Source organism: Electrona antarctica, assembly GCF_951216825.1.
Source record: "Electrona antarctica genome assembly, chromosome: 14".
NCBI classification, from domain to species: Eukaryota; Metazoa; Chordata; class Actinopteri; order Myctophiformes; family Myctophidae; genus Electrona; species Electrona antarctica.
The window spans coordinates 35,438,724-35,454,873 of NC_136795.1; the positions used below are offsets into that span (position 1 = coordinate 35,438,724).

The 16,150-nt window shown below is 41.0% G+C and overlaps 1 protein-coding gene across 1 annotated transcript; it reads left to right on the plus strand.

Annotated features, from left to right (window-relative positions):
- Positions 1 to 28: 28 nt before the first annotated feature.
- hsd3b7 (hydroxy-delta-5-steroid dehydrogenase, 3 beta- and steroid delta-isomerase) lies at positions 29 to 14,375 on the plus strand. The gene is made up of 6 exons (XM_079520100.1): positions 29 to 257; positions 3,572 to 3,724; positions 6,487 to 6,595; positions 10,418 to 10,517; positions 12,580 to 12,742; positions 13,090 to 14,375. Exons 1-6 carry the CDS (start codon positions 98 to 100, stop codon positions 13,500 to 13,502), a joined length of 1,098 nt encoding a protein of 365 aa, XP_079376226.1. The 5' UTR covers positions 29 to 97; the 3' UTR covers positions 13,503 to 14,375.
- The last annotated feature ends 1,775 nt before the right edge of the window (positions 14,376 to 16,150 follow it).

Sequence of the window (16,150 nt, forward strand, 5' to 3'; positions counted from 1 at the left end):
GTGTTAAAGCTTAATCGGAGTGCGACAGCGACAGAGTAGGAACTGAACTTGGCTGCCTGTATTCAGTGTATTGTAACATACTTATACTGCCCTCAAAATGTCTGATCGCGAGACGGGTCTTGTCTATTTAATCACGGGTGGCTGTGGTTTTCTGGGTAGACACCTGTTGCAGGTCCTGCTCGAAAAGGAGGACAAGCTGAGAGAAATCCGGCTCTTCGATAAACATATAGATCCAACTTTACGTGAACATAACACAGGTAAGACAAAGATGCGAGCGTCCTTCCTTCATCGCAAAGTTTTGTTTCCTATTTTTGTTCGTTAAATTATAGGCTAGCATATTCGTGAATTCGTCCGCTAGCTGCTACTACTGGCTGTCTTTATTCCTGTTGTCGTGATCTTAAGTTAAAGGCAAAGCTCTCACATATTCTCAATTTATCATTCTAGGCTAGTAATTAGCCTGTTATTACCATGAGTGTTTGTTCAGTATGCTGGTTCAACAGCTGGCCTGCCCTGGGGTCTTTTGTTTTTCTTTTCTTTTTAAATTTGGTTTTAGTTTAGTTTAGTTTAGTTTTATTTGCACGTGATGTACATTAAAAGAAAAACAAAGGAAATTTCAAATGGGATGAAATACATTTGTATGAAAAAAAAAAAAAAATCAGAAAAGAAGGAAGGTGCCGGAAGGACCAAAAAACCCAGAGGGGCTTATCGTTTTAGTGAAAAGGACAAGTGTGTAGGCCTACCAGTCTTACCCATCTTACCACATGGTATCACCTTAATACAGAATGCTCTTTACAAAACCAAGAAAGAAATCAAGAAATCACTTACACCCCCTTTAAGGAAGGCTTAATTGTTGTTATATTGACTTTACCCTAATTTCTAAATCAGATTTTGGCCACTCATCAATTTATGCCCAGGATCTATCTCGATTTCAATTCTAGACTGTTGCTTGTTAGTGTGTCAATATTGCAAGGTTGCAGGGCAGGCTAACACGTATTCTACATCAAAGGAATCACATTCTTGCTCATTCTGTAGAAAAGAGTGACACGTCACACAAGACTAGTACTGTCTGAGGCAGACAGGATTCTTGACATGCTTATCAGTCTTATTTTCAACCTGAAAATAAGCCCTCACCCCCTATTCCTGTTGTTGAGACCTGCTATCAATTAGTGGTTTGTTGGTTTCAGCAACTGCTTGTTTTAACCCCTGTCTAGCAGCAATGTGCTTTGCCAAGCTGAAGGAGATCTCTCCCTCAGAGTGGAAAATGCTTTGTCCAGCCATTCATTATTAATTCTCTGAACAGAGGCCGGTTGTTGTTGAGGCCTAATACTAGGGGACCATAGCAAACAAAGTTGCTGTAATTTACCTCAACAAGCTTCTGGAAATGAACAAGAAAACGTAGAAGTGCACATAGTCTGGTTAAACTGTTTTCACAAACTGCAGGAACTAGAAAAGTATGCTCCTCTCTGAGTACACTAGTTAGTACAGCATGCAGGTCTCTGCCAGGCCGGGGTGCCTACAGGCCCGCAAACTTTGGTCATGGCCACTTGGGATTAGATCTGAACTATCTAACTCATACATATTGATCACATGACCCCAGAGATAATTTGTACCAATTTTGTGTGAGTTGTGGACATACTCTTTAGGAGTAGTAGCAAAAAGTGTGTTTTGAAGAAAACACACAATGGCAGAAAATGTAATATAGCAAAAACAGGGCCTATAAATTGTGTCATTGTCATGATCCAAGGAATCCATGGGAAAAAAATTCGTTTATATGACCTATACAAGATGTATAGGCTACTATAGGGCCAAAAATGTGAAGTAGACTGTTGTAGTGCCACCATGAGGAGATTTGGCCAAATTGGGATGGAGGTTCTTCCTTGGCTTATAGAGGGAATGTGCACTTTGCATGCACATTCCCTGGGAACCGTTAGGAACAGGAATTGATAAGCAGAACCGGAATCGATACCCATCCCTATAGGCACTGCATGCATTCATGATGTGTAACTGAGAATACCTATGCTTGTAGGGGTTATCAGTAGGATGTGTTGGGAAAGACCTTATGGCCTTATGATTAGAGGACTGTATCTCGCCTTAGGCGTCGGGGGAGGGAGCTGGTGAACTAGTCAGTAGCAGTCAGCTTGAGCCCAATGATTTAGGTACCTCCTTGATGTATGGTTCTGAATACTTCTTACAATATGAGTTGCTTAGTAGTATAAGATATCTGCCTATGAGATACTATAGTATAAGATATCTGCCTATACAGATATCATCCACGACATAACTTCGTGGATGATGTCATGCTGTCCACCGTTTCCGTGACAACATGATGTGTGTGGCATTTAGTGCAAAACCCACACAATCATTTTTTTGGGGGCAGAGCTGGTTCTGCTCAGGCCTCCAGGGAGTGTGTGGGACAGGGGAGAAAACCTTCAGCCTGGCGGAGACAATAAAGAGCCACACCACACCAGACTCTGACACTTTAATTACAGATTTAAGGAGGTGAATGGAGCAATGGTGGCAGTTCATCTGATTACAGCTGGCTTATGGAAGAGCTGTTTCCATTTAGTCACTGGAATCACTGTAGTCACTAGGACTGGGGTTCAAGAGTCCTCATTATGTGATGTCTATGGTAAGGGTAGATCATTTTCAAGGCCATTAGATAGATAAGGAATACATTACATCTCGCAGTGTAAGATGGATGCCCACGTTTCATACAACTGGTGCAGTGTCGGTACCCGTACTTTGTGCTGTACCTGTTATCACATTAATTGGCCAGTCTATGATGTCAGACAGTATTATGTATCAGACACCAACTTGGGAGACTTCAGGAATCTCGATATGTGGGCAGAAAAGTGGACACAGTCTGACTGATGACCACCACTTAATTCCATTATAAAGCTAAAGTTAAATATTTAAAATAATATTGTGTGAAAAACAAAATGCAGGGAGTCTCTATCGTGGCCTACTGCCAGTGTGCACAAGAATTCTGATGCTGATCAATCAACTGGTTTGCAAGATTAGCCCCTGAACACAAACACATGCACGCACGCACGCATCTAGACAGCTCACCTCCTACAGAGTCGCAGCATTAAAACAGACCAACAATTGTTCAGGGTGGCCATGTCTGAATTTGAACATTTGGGGGTTGGGTGTCTTCCTTATAGCCTACTGGCAGCCTGTACAAAGGTGCTGATAGGTCCAACGGTTTCCAGAATGATCTCTGGACTCACACAGGCAAAAACATAATCTCTGTCCATGGCCTTCAGCATGACAGAGATGCCTCATCTCTGTCATTTAACGTGCTTTACACAAACGTTAGCAGCATTAAAATAAAGTGCAAAAGAAACACATTATAAGAGGACATTTGAATTCAGTAAAGAAATAGTTATTAAAGAGTAAAAACTATCGGAAATGAAAATAAGTCACAGTAAAGTTACAGTGCAGTGCAAGAATCAAAAGCCCCAGTTTGTTTGGTTCCTGTGAAAACAATCCTTATCTTCCATCTTGTTCCCAGCAGTTAAGAATAAGTGAGTCCTTTATCTACACCCCCATTCCCATTCCTCCCTCCTAGATGTACAGGTGGTGGTGACTGCGGGGGACATTACAGACTATGCCAGTGTGTTGGAGGTCTCCAGAGGTGTTGACGTGTTCATCCACGCAGCCAGCCTGGTGGACGTCTGGCACAGAGTCCCAGAGCATGTCATCAACGCTGTAAATGTTCAAGGTGAGACATCAGTGACGTGAATACACTAAAGCACATTGTCACAGGAATTGGAAAGGGACAAAGGGAGGTTTGTCGTCAGAGACGGAGAGAGGCACCCCCACTGATGGGTGTTTGTGCTCCATTCTTTTGGGATGATGTACAGCCGGGAAAGCCACAAGAGCAACAGGATAACAATTCAACAGTACTGCTCCCCAGATCCCGATCTCCCTGTGAGTAAAACTGTGGACAAACCACAAATTTCCTGTGGATATGTCACCTGACCTCTCCCTTCCTTTTCCTATAATATTCCAGAGTTTGACTTTAAACCAATATGTGTTGAATGATGTGGCCATTTTCCTTTTGTGACAGACTGAATATTTGTGTGCTTATAGGTAATGTGCGTATTCTTGAACTACAACGAATCAGATACCATACTGACATTGCAACCTGGTGCTGTGCATGAAACTAAAACCCTAATTTGTTTTTTGTTGAGGTGAATCTCATGATTGGTTAATCGGTTAACATCATTATCTTGTTTTTGTTGTTGTGTTCTGTTGGCTGATGCAGCAGTGGGATTTTTTTTCTTTTTCTTTTCTTTTTTACACATTTTGACACATTCTAAACAAAGTGGTTCTGATTGCTACCACATTGTCTGTGGATCAAACTGACTTACTTGTTTAGTTTTGAAACTGTTGACCTGTGAACTTAAAAAGGGCATGGCTCAGCACGTGACCAGACAAAAGCCAACAACCCCTGGGCCAAAGTGTGTTCCTCAAAGCCTCCGGCAGAGAAATTTGGGCAGAGTAGGTTTTTACTTGTTTTACAAGGAGTATTCGTGCACAGTTTCATGCCGATCGGTCCAACGGTGCCGGAGATTAGCTGCTCACAGATGCCAGACGGACAGACAAATGGACACACTGAAAACATAGCCTCAGCCACACCTTTAGCCTGGCGGAGACAATTAAGAAATTGTTCAATAATTACAAAACGTTTCATTACCCTGTTCTGTCTCCACCTGTCTGCACCCTGTCTCACACACACACACACACACACACACACACACACACACACACACACACCACGGATGAGGGCTTGTACAGTACAGTACAGTACAGTACAGTACAGTACAGTACAGTACAGTACAGTACAGTACAGTACAGTACAGTACAGTACAGTACAGTAGGCTACTACAGCACGAGTACAGCACAGCATAGAAGGGGATTTTAGGCAGTGAAAAATACAGTACATGTAGGCCTATATACATTTACATACAGACAAAAAACAAACAAACAAAAAACAAGACAGGATTTCGCAAAATATATATCAATAAAATGAGGTAAATTAGTTAAATATAATGCAGATAGTTACAGACAAAGCAAAGCAAAACAATCCCCACCCTCCCACATGGAACTTTGACACCTTCTCATTTCACCATACAGGCATTTGTAAAAAATAAATAAAAAATAAATAAATAAAATATCAATAGCCACTTTGATAATAAAGACTTATAAGCAAGAGTGAATGATACCAATAAGAACTGATGCTGTAGGAGACAATTGCAAAAGACATGAGAAAATAATGAGTAAAAACATTTGCATTGGAAGAAGATGGAAAGATAAGGGGGGAGGATAAAGGAGGAAAGAGTTATTATAGAGGATTAAGGATGGGAGTGGTGGTGGTGTGCAGGGCAAGATAGCAATACCAAAATTGATAGGTAGGCGTTCGGAAGACTTGACAGGAAGAAATAAATCCTTCTGGAGAGCACCGTAGGGCATAATTAAAGTCTTTTTTCTTTTAATCTTTTTTTTGCGGCTTTCGTATAGAGAGACAGACAGTAGGCTGACATAAAATGGGGGAGAGAAATGGGGGAGTGACATGCAGTAAAGGCCGTTGGGATCGGGAGTCGAACCCGCGGCACACTGCCAGGCTCAGTCTACCAGCCAAGGTGCCTGGTCTCCACCTGTCTGCACCCTGTCTCACACACACACACACACACACACACACACACACACACACACACACACACCACGGATGAGGGCTTGTACAGTACAGTACAGTACAGTACAGTACAGTACAGTACAGTACAGTACAGTACAGTACAGTACAGTACAGTACAGTACAGTACAGTACAGGCCTTTCTCAAGGTTTTAAGAATAACGTTGCATCCTTCAACCAAATCAGGTCTGATTTAGGGCAGTCTAGGAGGATTCTCCATCCAGCGAGTAATGATAGAAAGGCTCTACCATTCTGAGCTTTTTTGTTACACTTAATATTTTTAAGGAGTAGAGCTTTCAACTTCTAACAGTCAGTTTGCTTTGGCATTGGTGTTTGTAGCTACTTTATATATGTCCTATTTTGTTATTCAAAATGTATACCTTCCAAAGGAGTCTTTCTTACTTGAATGAAATTAATTACATTGGATGGATGTCCTAGCAAAAAACACAAACAGAAGATCTACTGTACCATGGTGCATTTGGGGAGGAAATGCCTTACAAAATTATAATACTGGACCAGCATTCCCATGGTATTTACTTTATCCACCCTTTAGCCAACCTGTAACAGATGTTATTTAAGAAGTCCGTGCTTTGAACTGTGTTTCCCGTTGCTCTGTTTTAATATTCACTCATTTTGACCTTTTGAGTCTATTACCTGTAAAGTCAGCCCTTTAGTTTGGTCACATTTAGGGAAAACTTCAGCACCAAAAGAAGGAGCTTGTGGAACATTTCTAATCTATCTGACCCAATTGTCATGTATCTCTGAAATTGTGCTTTCCCTCCTATTAGGAACAGAAAACGTCATCAAAGCCTGTGTGGAAAATGGAATTCAGTATCTTGTCTACACCAGCAGTATGGAGGTGGTTGGACCCAATGTCAAAGGAGACTCATTTGTCAGGTAAGCTTCTGAATACATAATATTTGCATTTTGTACTACAAATGTACAAGTTATACAAGGCAGAATATGAATGACTATTTATCTGACCTTGTTGCAGAGACATTCCTGTGATCTGTTTTAACTATTGTATATCCATCTCTTTGAGTTTGCTATACCTGGAAAATGGAATGCAATGTAGAGGACAAGATATGACAGGGTGCAGACAGGTGGAGACAGAACAGGGACTGGAATGAACTATATACCTGTCAGCACATCACACTGATGATTGATGAATGAACGATATACCTGTCGTATACCTGTCATATACCTGATCAGAGCACATCACACTGATGAATGAACGATATACCTGTCGTATACCTGTCATATACCTGATCAGAGCACATCACACTGATGAATGAACGATATACCTGTCGTATACCTGTCATATACCTGATCAGAGCACATCACACTGATGCCCCATTCCTTGTGATTGGCTTAGACCAGTTGTTCCCAACCCTTTCTGGATCAGGGCTGACTTGGAAATCTTGAAAGTGTTAATTTTCAGAGCATCTGTATTCATTTAATGATGAATCTATTGATTGTGTTCCGGCTTAGATCATACTGTTTATACTAGCAACAACTACACACAGAGGTGTCCTCGGCTTGAAGGTATAACAACGTATAGGTGTTCCAGGTCTAAATGGGTTAATGTTGTCAATAAAATCTGAGAGTTTTGCCAATTATTTTGGGTCCCAATTTGCAATATCCTCATGGCCCACAGGTTGGGAACAGCTAGCTTTAACGCTCAGAGTTAGCACTGGTCGACACTCGACACGTGAGGCCACCAGCTGCTCGGCGCAGGCGTTCAGTGAACCGATATGAGCACTCCTCAAAATAACTGGTTTGGGAATCGCTTACAGTACATGCAACCTGTGTGCGTGCGTGGCTGTGTGCAATGCAATGTTTGTATATGTTAAAACTCTATTATGTATGTGGTATATTTTCATACCATTATACACTGCAGAGACTTAACCAAAAACCGGAGAGCACGAGAAAAGTGTGACACGGCACGACAGCAGATGAGAGATGTTCCTTGATGGTTCTAACCATGTCGTTATGAATATGCTATATGATTCATAATACACCACATGTATGCTCTTTTAGTGAATAAAATGTTATTTTGTCTAATCTGTATGGTAGACTCAGTATGCACATTGAGAGCCCACGCTTAACTGCCCAAAATCACTTTCACCTAGAAAATCCATTCACATTTTTTATAATTCAGCTGACTGTGGAGACACATGCTGGAACTTTTTACTTTGAAATGTTTTATAGTTTCTGAGTTATTTAATTTAAACGCCAAATGCATTCTCAATGGCGAAAAAAACAAACTTTGGCACCACATGTTAAAAAATAAATAAATAAAGTGTTTTGATTTTTCTGATTTTTTTTACTAAAAAATAAAATAAAAAAATAAATAAAAAAAAAACTTTTTTTTTTTTTTTTTTTTTTCCAAGACGTCCACAGACGTCTTGGGCTATGCACGTTGCGCAATACCCAGGACGTCCACAGACGTCTTGGGCACAAGATGTGTTAATACAATATAACTTACAGTACGTATACAATTGGGGTGGATCGGTTGTATTTGGTCTCCCTGCTCTTCTAGTGAGACATTTAGATCCTGTGTCTAAGTTTGACACAATCCTGTTTGTGGTTTGGCATAAAAGAAACAGCATGTCGACAAACAAATAATTTACAGGTCTGGTCTGGTGTTTCATGTAATGATGTCATAGATAGGTGTGATATTAAAATGTTGCCCTCAGTCTGTTTGGCTTAAGGCAGAACTTAGAGTAGAGTAGATCATTGCTTCAAAAATAGCTATGATGTTCTGCACTTTAATCAGTGTGTCTGCTTGTTATGCCTTGTTATGGAGCCAGACATGCTGCAAAGACAAAGGTTCATTCTTGCAGTGTGACTAATGCCTAATCTATACAGAGTTACACTCCAAAAATAGCAGATCTACACAAGTCACAACCTGTGACCGACATGTTTTGCCATAATGTGAGCTTACACGTTGCCATGCTGTGAGTCCTGACTGTCCTGTGACTCACAGGACTGCAATAAGTGTCCCCAAATGCCCCAGCAGGCCATATAACTCACAATAGCCTGTTTTTGTCCCACTGTTCTCCCAACGTAGAACAAGGACAACAACAAAAACTAAAATCACGGGTCTTCACACATGCAGGATATCATAAATTGGTAATACAATTGCTATGATGAAAAGCTATTGCAGACAACAATGTGATCACCATAATAAGGTAACTCAAGTATTATGAAGAAGCTGCTCTGGTGGAAGAAATATTTACCGAAAACAGTTTATTTAGGCACCTTGGTTTATCTCTATCACAGATAAAGATGCATTGTTCCGACATGAAAGGAAGCTAAGAAAATATCAGCTGTAAGCCCACTGTCCAGTTGCCACGTGATGGAAACATTTGTATTTTCCAGATGTTTATCTCCAGCTGTTGACAATATTTACTCCCTCCCCCATCCACACCAGCTAAATTAAGCCTGATTTATACTTTGTCGTACACCATGTCATATGCCAAAAATAGCAGATCTACAAGCTCACAGTGCGTCTCATCAGAGAGGCGCTGTGAACTTTTAGATCTGCTATTTTCGGAGTGCAACTCTGTCATATGTATAAATTAGGCATTAGTTACAATGAACCTTTGTCTTTGCAGCATGTCTGGCTCTGCCCAAAAAGTTTATATAAATGTGTGCTTGAACGTTAAATGAGGTACTGTGTAGGTATTAGTCACGCTTTCATGTTGCCAGATGATCGGAGAGCTCCATCTACCAAAACATCTAAATTCAATGTAAATTCAATCTACTGCTTTGAAAACCAATCCTGACGTGAGTGACTGTCCAATAGGTTGGGCCGACCTAAAGTCTGCAATGCAGTTTGTTTTAAATTTTCCAAATTGTTTCCACCCGGTTCTACATTTAAATGTAGATGTTCTCAGACATTTTGGTAGGCTCTGATTATCTGGCATTGCAAGAACAGGTAGGCGTATGACCGGTTGTTGGCCCATATTTAGTGGAGAAGATTCTTACATGCTCTTATCGCTTCCTAGGAAAGGGAAGAAGAGAGATAGAAAGAAGTGAACAAGCAAAACAGGTCAGATTGTCATGATATGATTACAGTAACTTAAGATAATACTTATAATATCAGCATAGTAACAGATACATGTGCGATAATAGAATAGTAAAGTCTCACGTTCAGGTGAGACATCATTTAGCAACATATATCAGCAGGTACCTGATACAAATATACTAATGAATGAAAATAAATGAATAGAGGGTATGTGCATAAAGTGAATGGCAGATCGAGTGGCAAATCGAGTGGCAAAGTGAGTGACACAGTGAATTTAATGTTGTTTAAAGTCATTTGATGCAATCAAATAGGACTTTTCTGTTTGGATGTATGGGCTGTGAAGACCAGAGAGTAGTTTTTTGCCACTCAGTAGGCATTCCCAGCATAACTAACGGGTATGATGATGATGTCACGCGCATACCCTCTCTATTCTATGTAAAAGATTCTCCAAGGTGATATAATAACAATAATAACAAGGCAATATATTAAATTGCCTTGTTTTCTCTTCTCTTCTTTTCTCTGCCTTCCCCATCTGCATGAAATTCCATCTGTCATTCGTGATCTGGCCTGATCCAGAAACATTCCGATCATGAATGTGGCAGAGCCAAGTAAACAGTACAACACTGTTTTCCTCTCTCCTGGATTCCTCGCCCACTCTTGGTAACGGCTGTCTTTTTTTTTAACAGGGGCAATGAGGACACGCCATACAACGTATATCACACAATGCCCTATCCCAAGAGCAAGGCAAAGGCTGAGAAGATTGTGCTTGAAGCTAATGGCACCAAGGTATTATAAGACTTATATAACACACTTATGTTGACAAAGGCACAATTAGTGTAATGTACTGTAATACTTTTTCACCATATATTTTATACTGTAGGTTAGATTTGAAAGAAGGGTACATGTCTTGGCTAGACTATTACCAGTCTAACAAGTCTTTAGAATGGCATCAAAAATAAATACTGTAACTGCTTGATCACTCCATTGTGGTGTGGTTGGTGTGGTTCTATTCCTCCAGCATAATACATGTTATAGACTTTAAGCATGTTTTGTTTAAATGTTTAGACCAAAATGTACAATTGCACACACAATATCTCAAAATCAAGTAGATACTACATTACCATTCAACGTAATGCACTCTTAGATGAACAGACACTACTGATATTGGTGACCCATGGCCTTTCCTCTAGCCCATGGGAACTTCCACAGAAAAGTGAGTTAGAATCTCAAGGGAAACCGTACCGGATTGCCTGGTTGAGTCACCATTAAGGAAATGTGCCCAAAATCAATTGCAAGTGTCTGCTTTACTCATAGAATAAGTTACAATGAGCAGCAACATGAGTTCAATATGGAAGGTTAATTTCTTTCCCCCACACCATGACCATATCCCCCCTCCCAACACAACAATGTTGGCGGTGGCTCAGGGGTAGAGTGCCTAGTTCGAACCTGGGCTCCCCCAGAGTTACTGTCAAAGTGTCCTTGAGCAAGACACTGAACCCCTAATTGCTCCCGATGTGCTAGTTGGTGCCTTGCATGGTTTCCGCTGCCATCGGTGTATGAATGTGTGTGTGAATGGGTGAATGTAATGCACAATCTCTGTAAAGCGCCTTTGGCGCTATATAAATGCACCATTTACCATTTACCATTTTAACAATGGCTCCCAGGTTGATTCTCAGTCAGGGTGGTGGTCCCTAGGTTGATTCTCAGTCAGGGTGGTGGTCCCTGGTTCATAATCAGTTGAAAACCCCTGCTCTAGCCCACCATTGTGCCAAATTGTCCAGGAGACAATGTCCAGGAGACTAAGGAGAAGCATGGCCTCTGTTAGGGAAAACTGTTAGCATGAAGACTTGTAGTGTCCAACTATTAGGGCACTTGCAGGTGTATCCTGCGGGGCATCTGGCACGGCCAGACGAGGTGTCCATACAAACACAGCTGGCTGTGTTTATGGGAGGGAAACCAGGTGGGGAGGGCAATCTCTGACTCCTATGTCATTAGGATCTTAGTCAGCACCTAAAAAGGATTGGCGCTTTGCACCTCTTTGAGCAATACATCTGACCACACCTAATTTTAAGACAAACTCACCCACATGGGCCCCCAGATGGGTCCAAGTACATTTACACACTTACACTTATTTTTTTGAAATTATGTTTTTATTTTGGTCATCGTGTACAAGCATAATGAACAACTACATCATGAGATCAAGTGCATTACAATCATATATATATATATATATATATATATATATATATATATATATATAAAGGTATATTTCCCATGTTCTCAATGGTGACCAAAGTTACAACATTTTCTTTTTCTTTGGAACAAAGAAAACGAACAAACAAGAAAAAACAAAAAAGACGAACATCTGGGCAGCTCTGAAGGGAAAAGGGGGAAAGGAGACGCTTTCACAAACCTACATTACACTTATTTGAAAACAGGTACAGGGTCATACATTCAGCAAGTTACAATAAAAGAAAGGAAATGAGAATAAAACATACAAATAAAAGAGAGGTATAGGACGAGCGATAGCAACACAATACTTTGTTTTCCCTTATTCAGCAAAAGTCTGATCGGACAGGTGCGATATATTCAGTCCATTTAGTCCAGATCCAGAAGAACTTTTCTTCCTGAGATCTGAGTGAGTACGTCAGTTTTTCCATCTTGTTACACACTTACACTTATACACAGCGTGGGTGGGTGCTGGGCGTGAAAATGACAAATCTGTTGTAAACTTGCTATGACACGTGCACCGTTGTGTGCCGGGTCAGGGCCCTAGTCTTGTTTCTTTCCTGAGTCACTTCACTACCATCTGTTTCCTAACACCCCCATCTTTCCTGTATCTGTCCAGGTGAATGGAGGGGCATGTTTGCATACATGCTCCCTCAGGCCTACAGGGATATATGGTGAGCAGCACCAGTTAATGAAGGACTTCTATCAGAATGGTGTACGAACAGGAGGCTGGCTTTTTCAGGGTGTCCCGTCAGAAACTGAACATGGCCGGGTCTATGCAGGTGAGCCTGAAAACTCTTGCTTAGTAGTGTCCATACAGGAGGTTCATTTGGAGAAAAGATCAGGCTTAGTCTAGCCAGGTTGTGCCTAAGCTGTCTGCATTTACCGGTACTTCGAAACAGGAAATCCTAGTAACCAACTTTACAAGCATACACATAAGCCAACAAGCCAAGTATGGTGGAACAAATGCAGATGTAGAGACTTTACGTTACAACACTTCAACTGAGGAAGTAAAAAAGAAGTTGTCATTGCAAGGAGTCTGAGTGGTTGGTGATGCTGTCATGCAAGTGAAGTGAGAATGTTGTCAGTTTGATATGATTATGTTGATTCATGTTTTTCTTTTTTAAAGGAAATGTGGCCTGGATGCATCTGCTGGCAGCTCGTGCCCTGAGAGAGCACCCTGACACAGTAGGAGGCGAGGCATATTTCTGCTATGACGACTCACCCTATAAGAGTTATGAGGACTTCAACATGCAGTTCCTATCGGCATTCGGCTTCCGTGAGGTCCGTGTGCCCCTAATAGTGCTGTGGTTCCTGGCATTTTTCAATGACCTTATGCGCTGGATACTGAAGCCTGTGTGCAACTATACACCACTGCTTAACCGCTACACCTTGGCTGTAGCCTGTACTTCGTTCACTGTGTGTACAGACAAAGCCCTGCGTCACTTCCAGTACAGCCCTCTCTATGATTGGGACCAGTGTCGAATGCGCACACAAAAATGGGTTGACACATTCCCTCTAGAGTCCAAGAAAGCTACCTAATTTGGGTTCAGATATTGCACACATTCCCCCCCACTGACTCGGGACCGACTTTAAGATAGATGACTGTTTATGGGGTTTATACCTAACCACTTAAACTGTGTATACAATGTGCCACAATGTGACACAAATATTTTATTTTTTACAGAATGTTCTTCCAGTTTTGCTTAATGTTGGCTGTTATATGAAGACTTTTTTTGTCAGCTTCGTAACATTTATTTCCTTCAACATACTCTTTCATAACCCTGGGTGAAGCATAGAGCATTCATTTGGGCTTTAGGGCACATGCTTGCATGAAATATCTGTCTTACAGTTAAACCATGCCTATGTCAAACCCTCCACAATGAAAGCAACTGGGAGAAATTGAGAAATGTAAATCACACTGTATTGTATTTATAATGTAAAAATATGGTAAAATATTACATTGATGGTCATTTGCAAATGCTGTTATTTTCAGTTAAATTAGTCTACTGTGTGTGATACAATGCACAATTCATACTGTTAATTTTACTCTCAGAGTGTACAACTGTACACTCTTAAAAGTAAAAAGTAGACACATCAGGGTCTACTTACACTTTCAGAATTTAATTATTTTACACTTTTACAATTACACTCTGGACTCTGGATGTTTCTGTGAAGGAATGTGATTCTCTCATATTCATGTTAATGTACTGATTAACAATGCAAATTGACAGTTATTTTTAAGCCTTTTGAAGACTATCTGATTCATGTCATCAGTATTCATGTTTACTACTAGGAACAGCCTATTTAAGACAGTATTTATGTGAAAGAGTACATTTAGTACAATTAATACCTTTGTATCTATGACAATTGTTATATTTACATGAATTATACTATTAAACATAATTATATGGATTTCTAGCCTTTATTTTCTGCAGATCATTGACATCGGAAGGTTGATCTTTTTATGTATGCAAATATGTATTATATTTATTCATTTTAAATAAACATTTTAATTATAGTTAAAATATATTGTCTCAAGAGGAAATATATATCTGTACGCTGGCCTTTTAACACCTGATAATCCGCACATGTAAGCCATTAGATTCACTCTAGAACAGGTTTTTAAAATCAAATTAATTTGGTTTCATAATCATAGCAAGAGCACTGCTTTTGTATTTATAAGTAACATAGTCTATTATGTCCTGTGACCTGAAGAGTGACGTGAGTGAAATTAGTTTTAGTAAAAGAACTGTTCCATGCATTTGGTTCCAACATATTTCTGCTGAAGGGAGAGATGTTTTCCACCTTTGGGTTGCCATAGAGAATGTGTTTTGTCTGGTCTGGAATCCCTTTCTTCACTGTGGAAAACTGTTGTCACATTCTTTGCTTTCATTGGAGGGATAGTATTATGAGAGAATATGGGAGTTCCCTCATGTTTTGCTTGGGTATCCCTGTGGAATGTAGGCGTTTTCCATAGCAATGCTCACAAATATTTACCCTAAGAAAAGAGCATAATGACTCATGGCCCGAGCTAGTTTGTGTGTGTGTGTGTGTGTGTGTGTGTGTGTGTGTGTGTGTGTGTGTGTGTGTGTGTGTGTGTGTGTGTGTGTGTGTGTGTGTGTGTGTGTGTGTGTGTGTGTGTGTGTGTGTGTGTGTGTGTGCACGCGCGTGTTTTCTGCCATGTATATGTGTACGTGGTACACAGTCAAATTCTGACTAACGGTCTATTCTAACACTCTCGGGGTATAAACTCTTACACTTTTACACTCTCAGAATTAAATGAACACTGGATTTTGCTGTGAGGGAATGTGATATACTCCCAACCTTGGCATGTGTAGCCTATGTCATAATATGAGATATATGACTGCGGTGTGCAGAGCCGAATGGCAATTCGGGCAGACCAATGGTTTCGGAGAACCGAGAAATAACAATCTGTCAGCCTGCGGGTCTGAGAAAGAGGCAGACATTCTCTCTGTGTTCTGGCTGAATGGAATAGAGAGCCTGCCTGGGGAGCAGGAAACCCCAGTTGTCTCAGGTTCGACTCCAGGCCTGGCCAGCAATGTTTTGAATATGACTGGTCAAAATATCCTTGAGCAAGACACCTACGATATCCCCCAACTGCTCTGTGCCCCTTGTGGGTAGGGAACAGCAAGACACCTACAATATCCCCCAACTGCTCTGTGCCCCTTGTGGGTAGGGAACAGCAAGACACCTACAATATCCCCCAACTGCTCTGTGCCCCTTGTGGGTAGGGAACAGCAAGACACCTACAATATCCCCCAACTGCTCTGTGCCCCTTGTGGGTAGGGAACAGCAAGACACCTACAATATCCCCCAACTGCTCTGTGCCCCTTGTGGGTAGGGAACAGCAAGACACCTACAATATCCCCCAACTGCTCTGTGCCCCTTGTGGGTAGGGAACAGCAAGACACCTACAATATCCCCCAACTGCTCTGTGCCCCTTGTGGGTAGGGAACAGCAAGACACCTACAATATCCCCCAACTGCTCTGTGCCCCTTGTGGGTAGGGAACAGCTACTGTATAGGTTGAGCTGAATTGTTCCCAGCATGATCCCAAATAGGCCTGAGTCGTAGTTACTAAGAAGACCTACAATCCTAGCATGTAGTGGTCTAGTCTCTCATCTCTGATGAATTGAAATTTGTATATTGACCTGTACTTTATTTGAA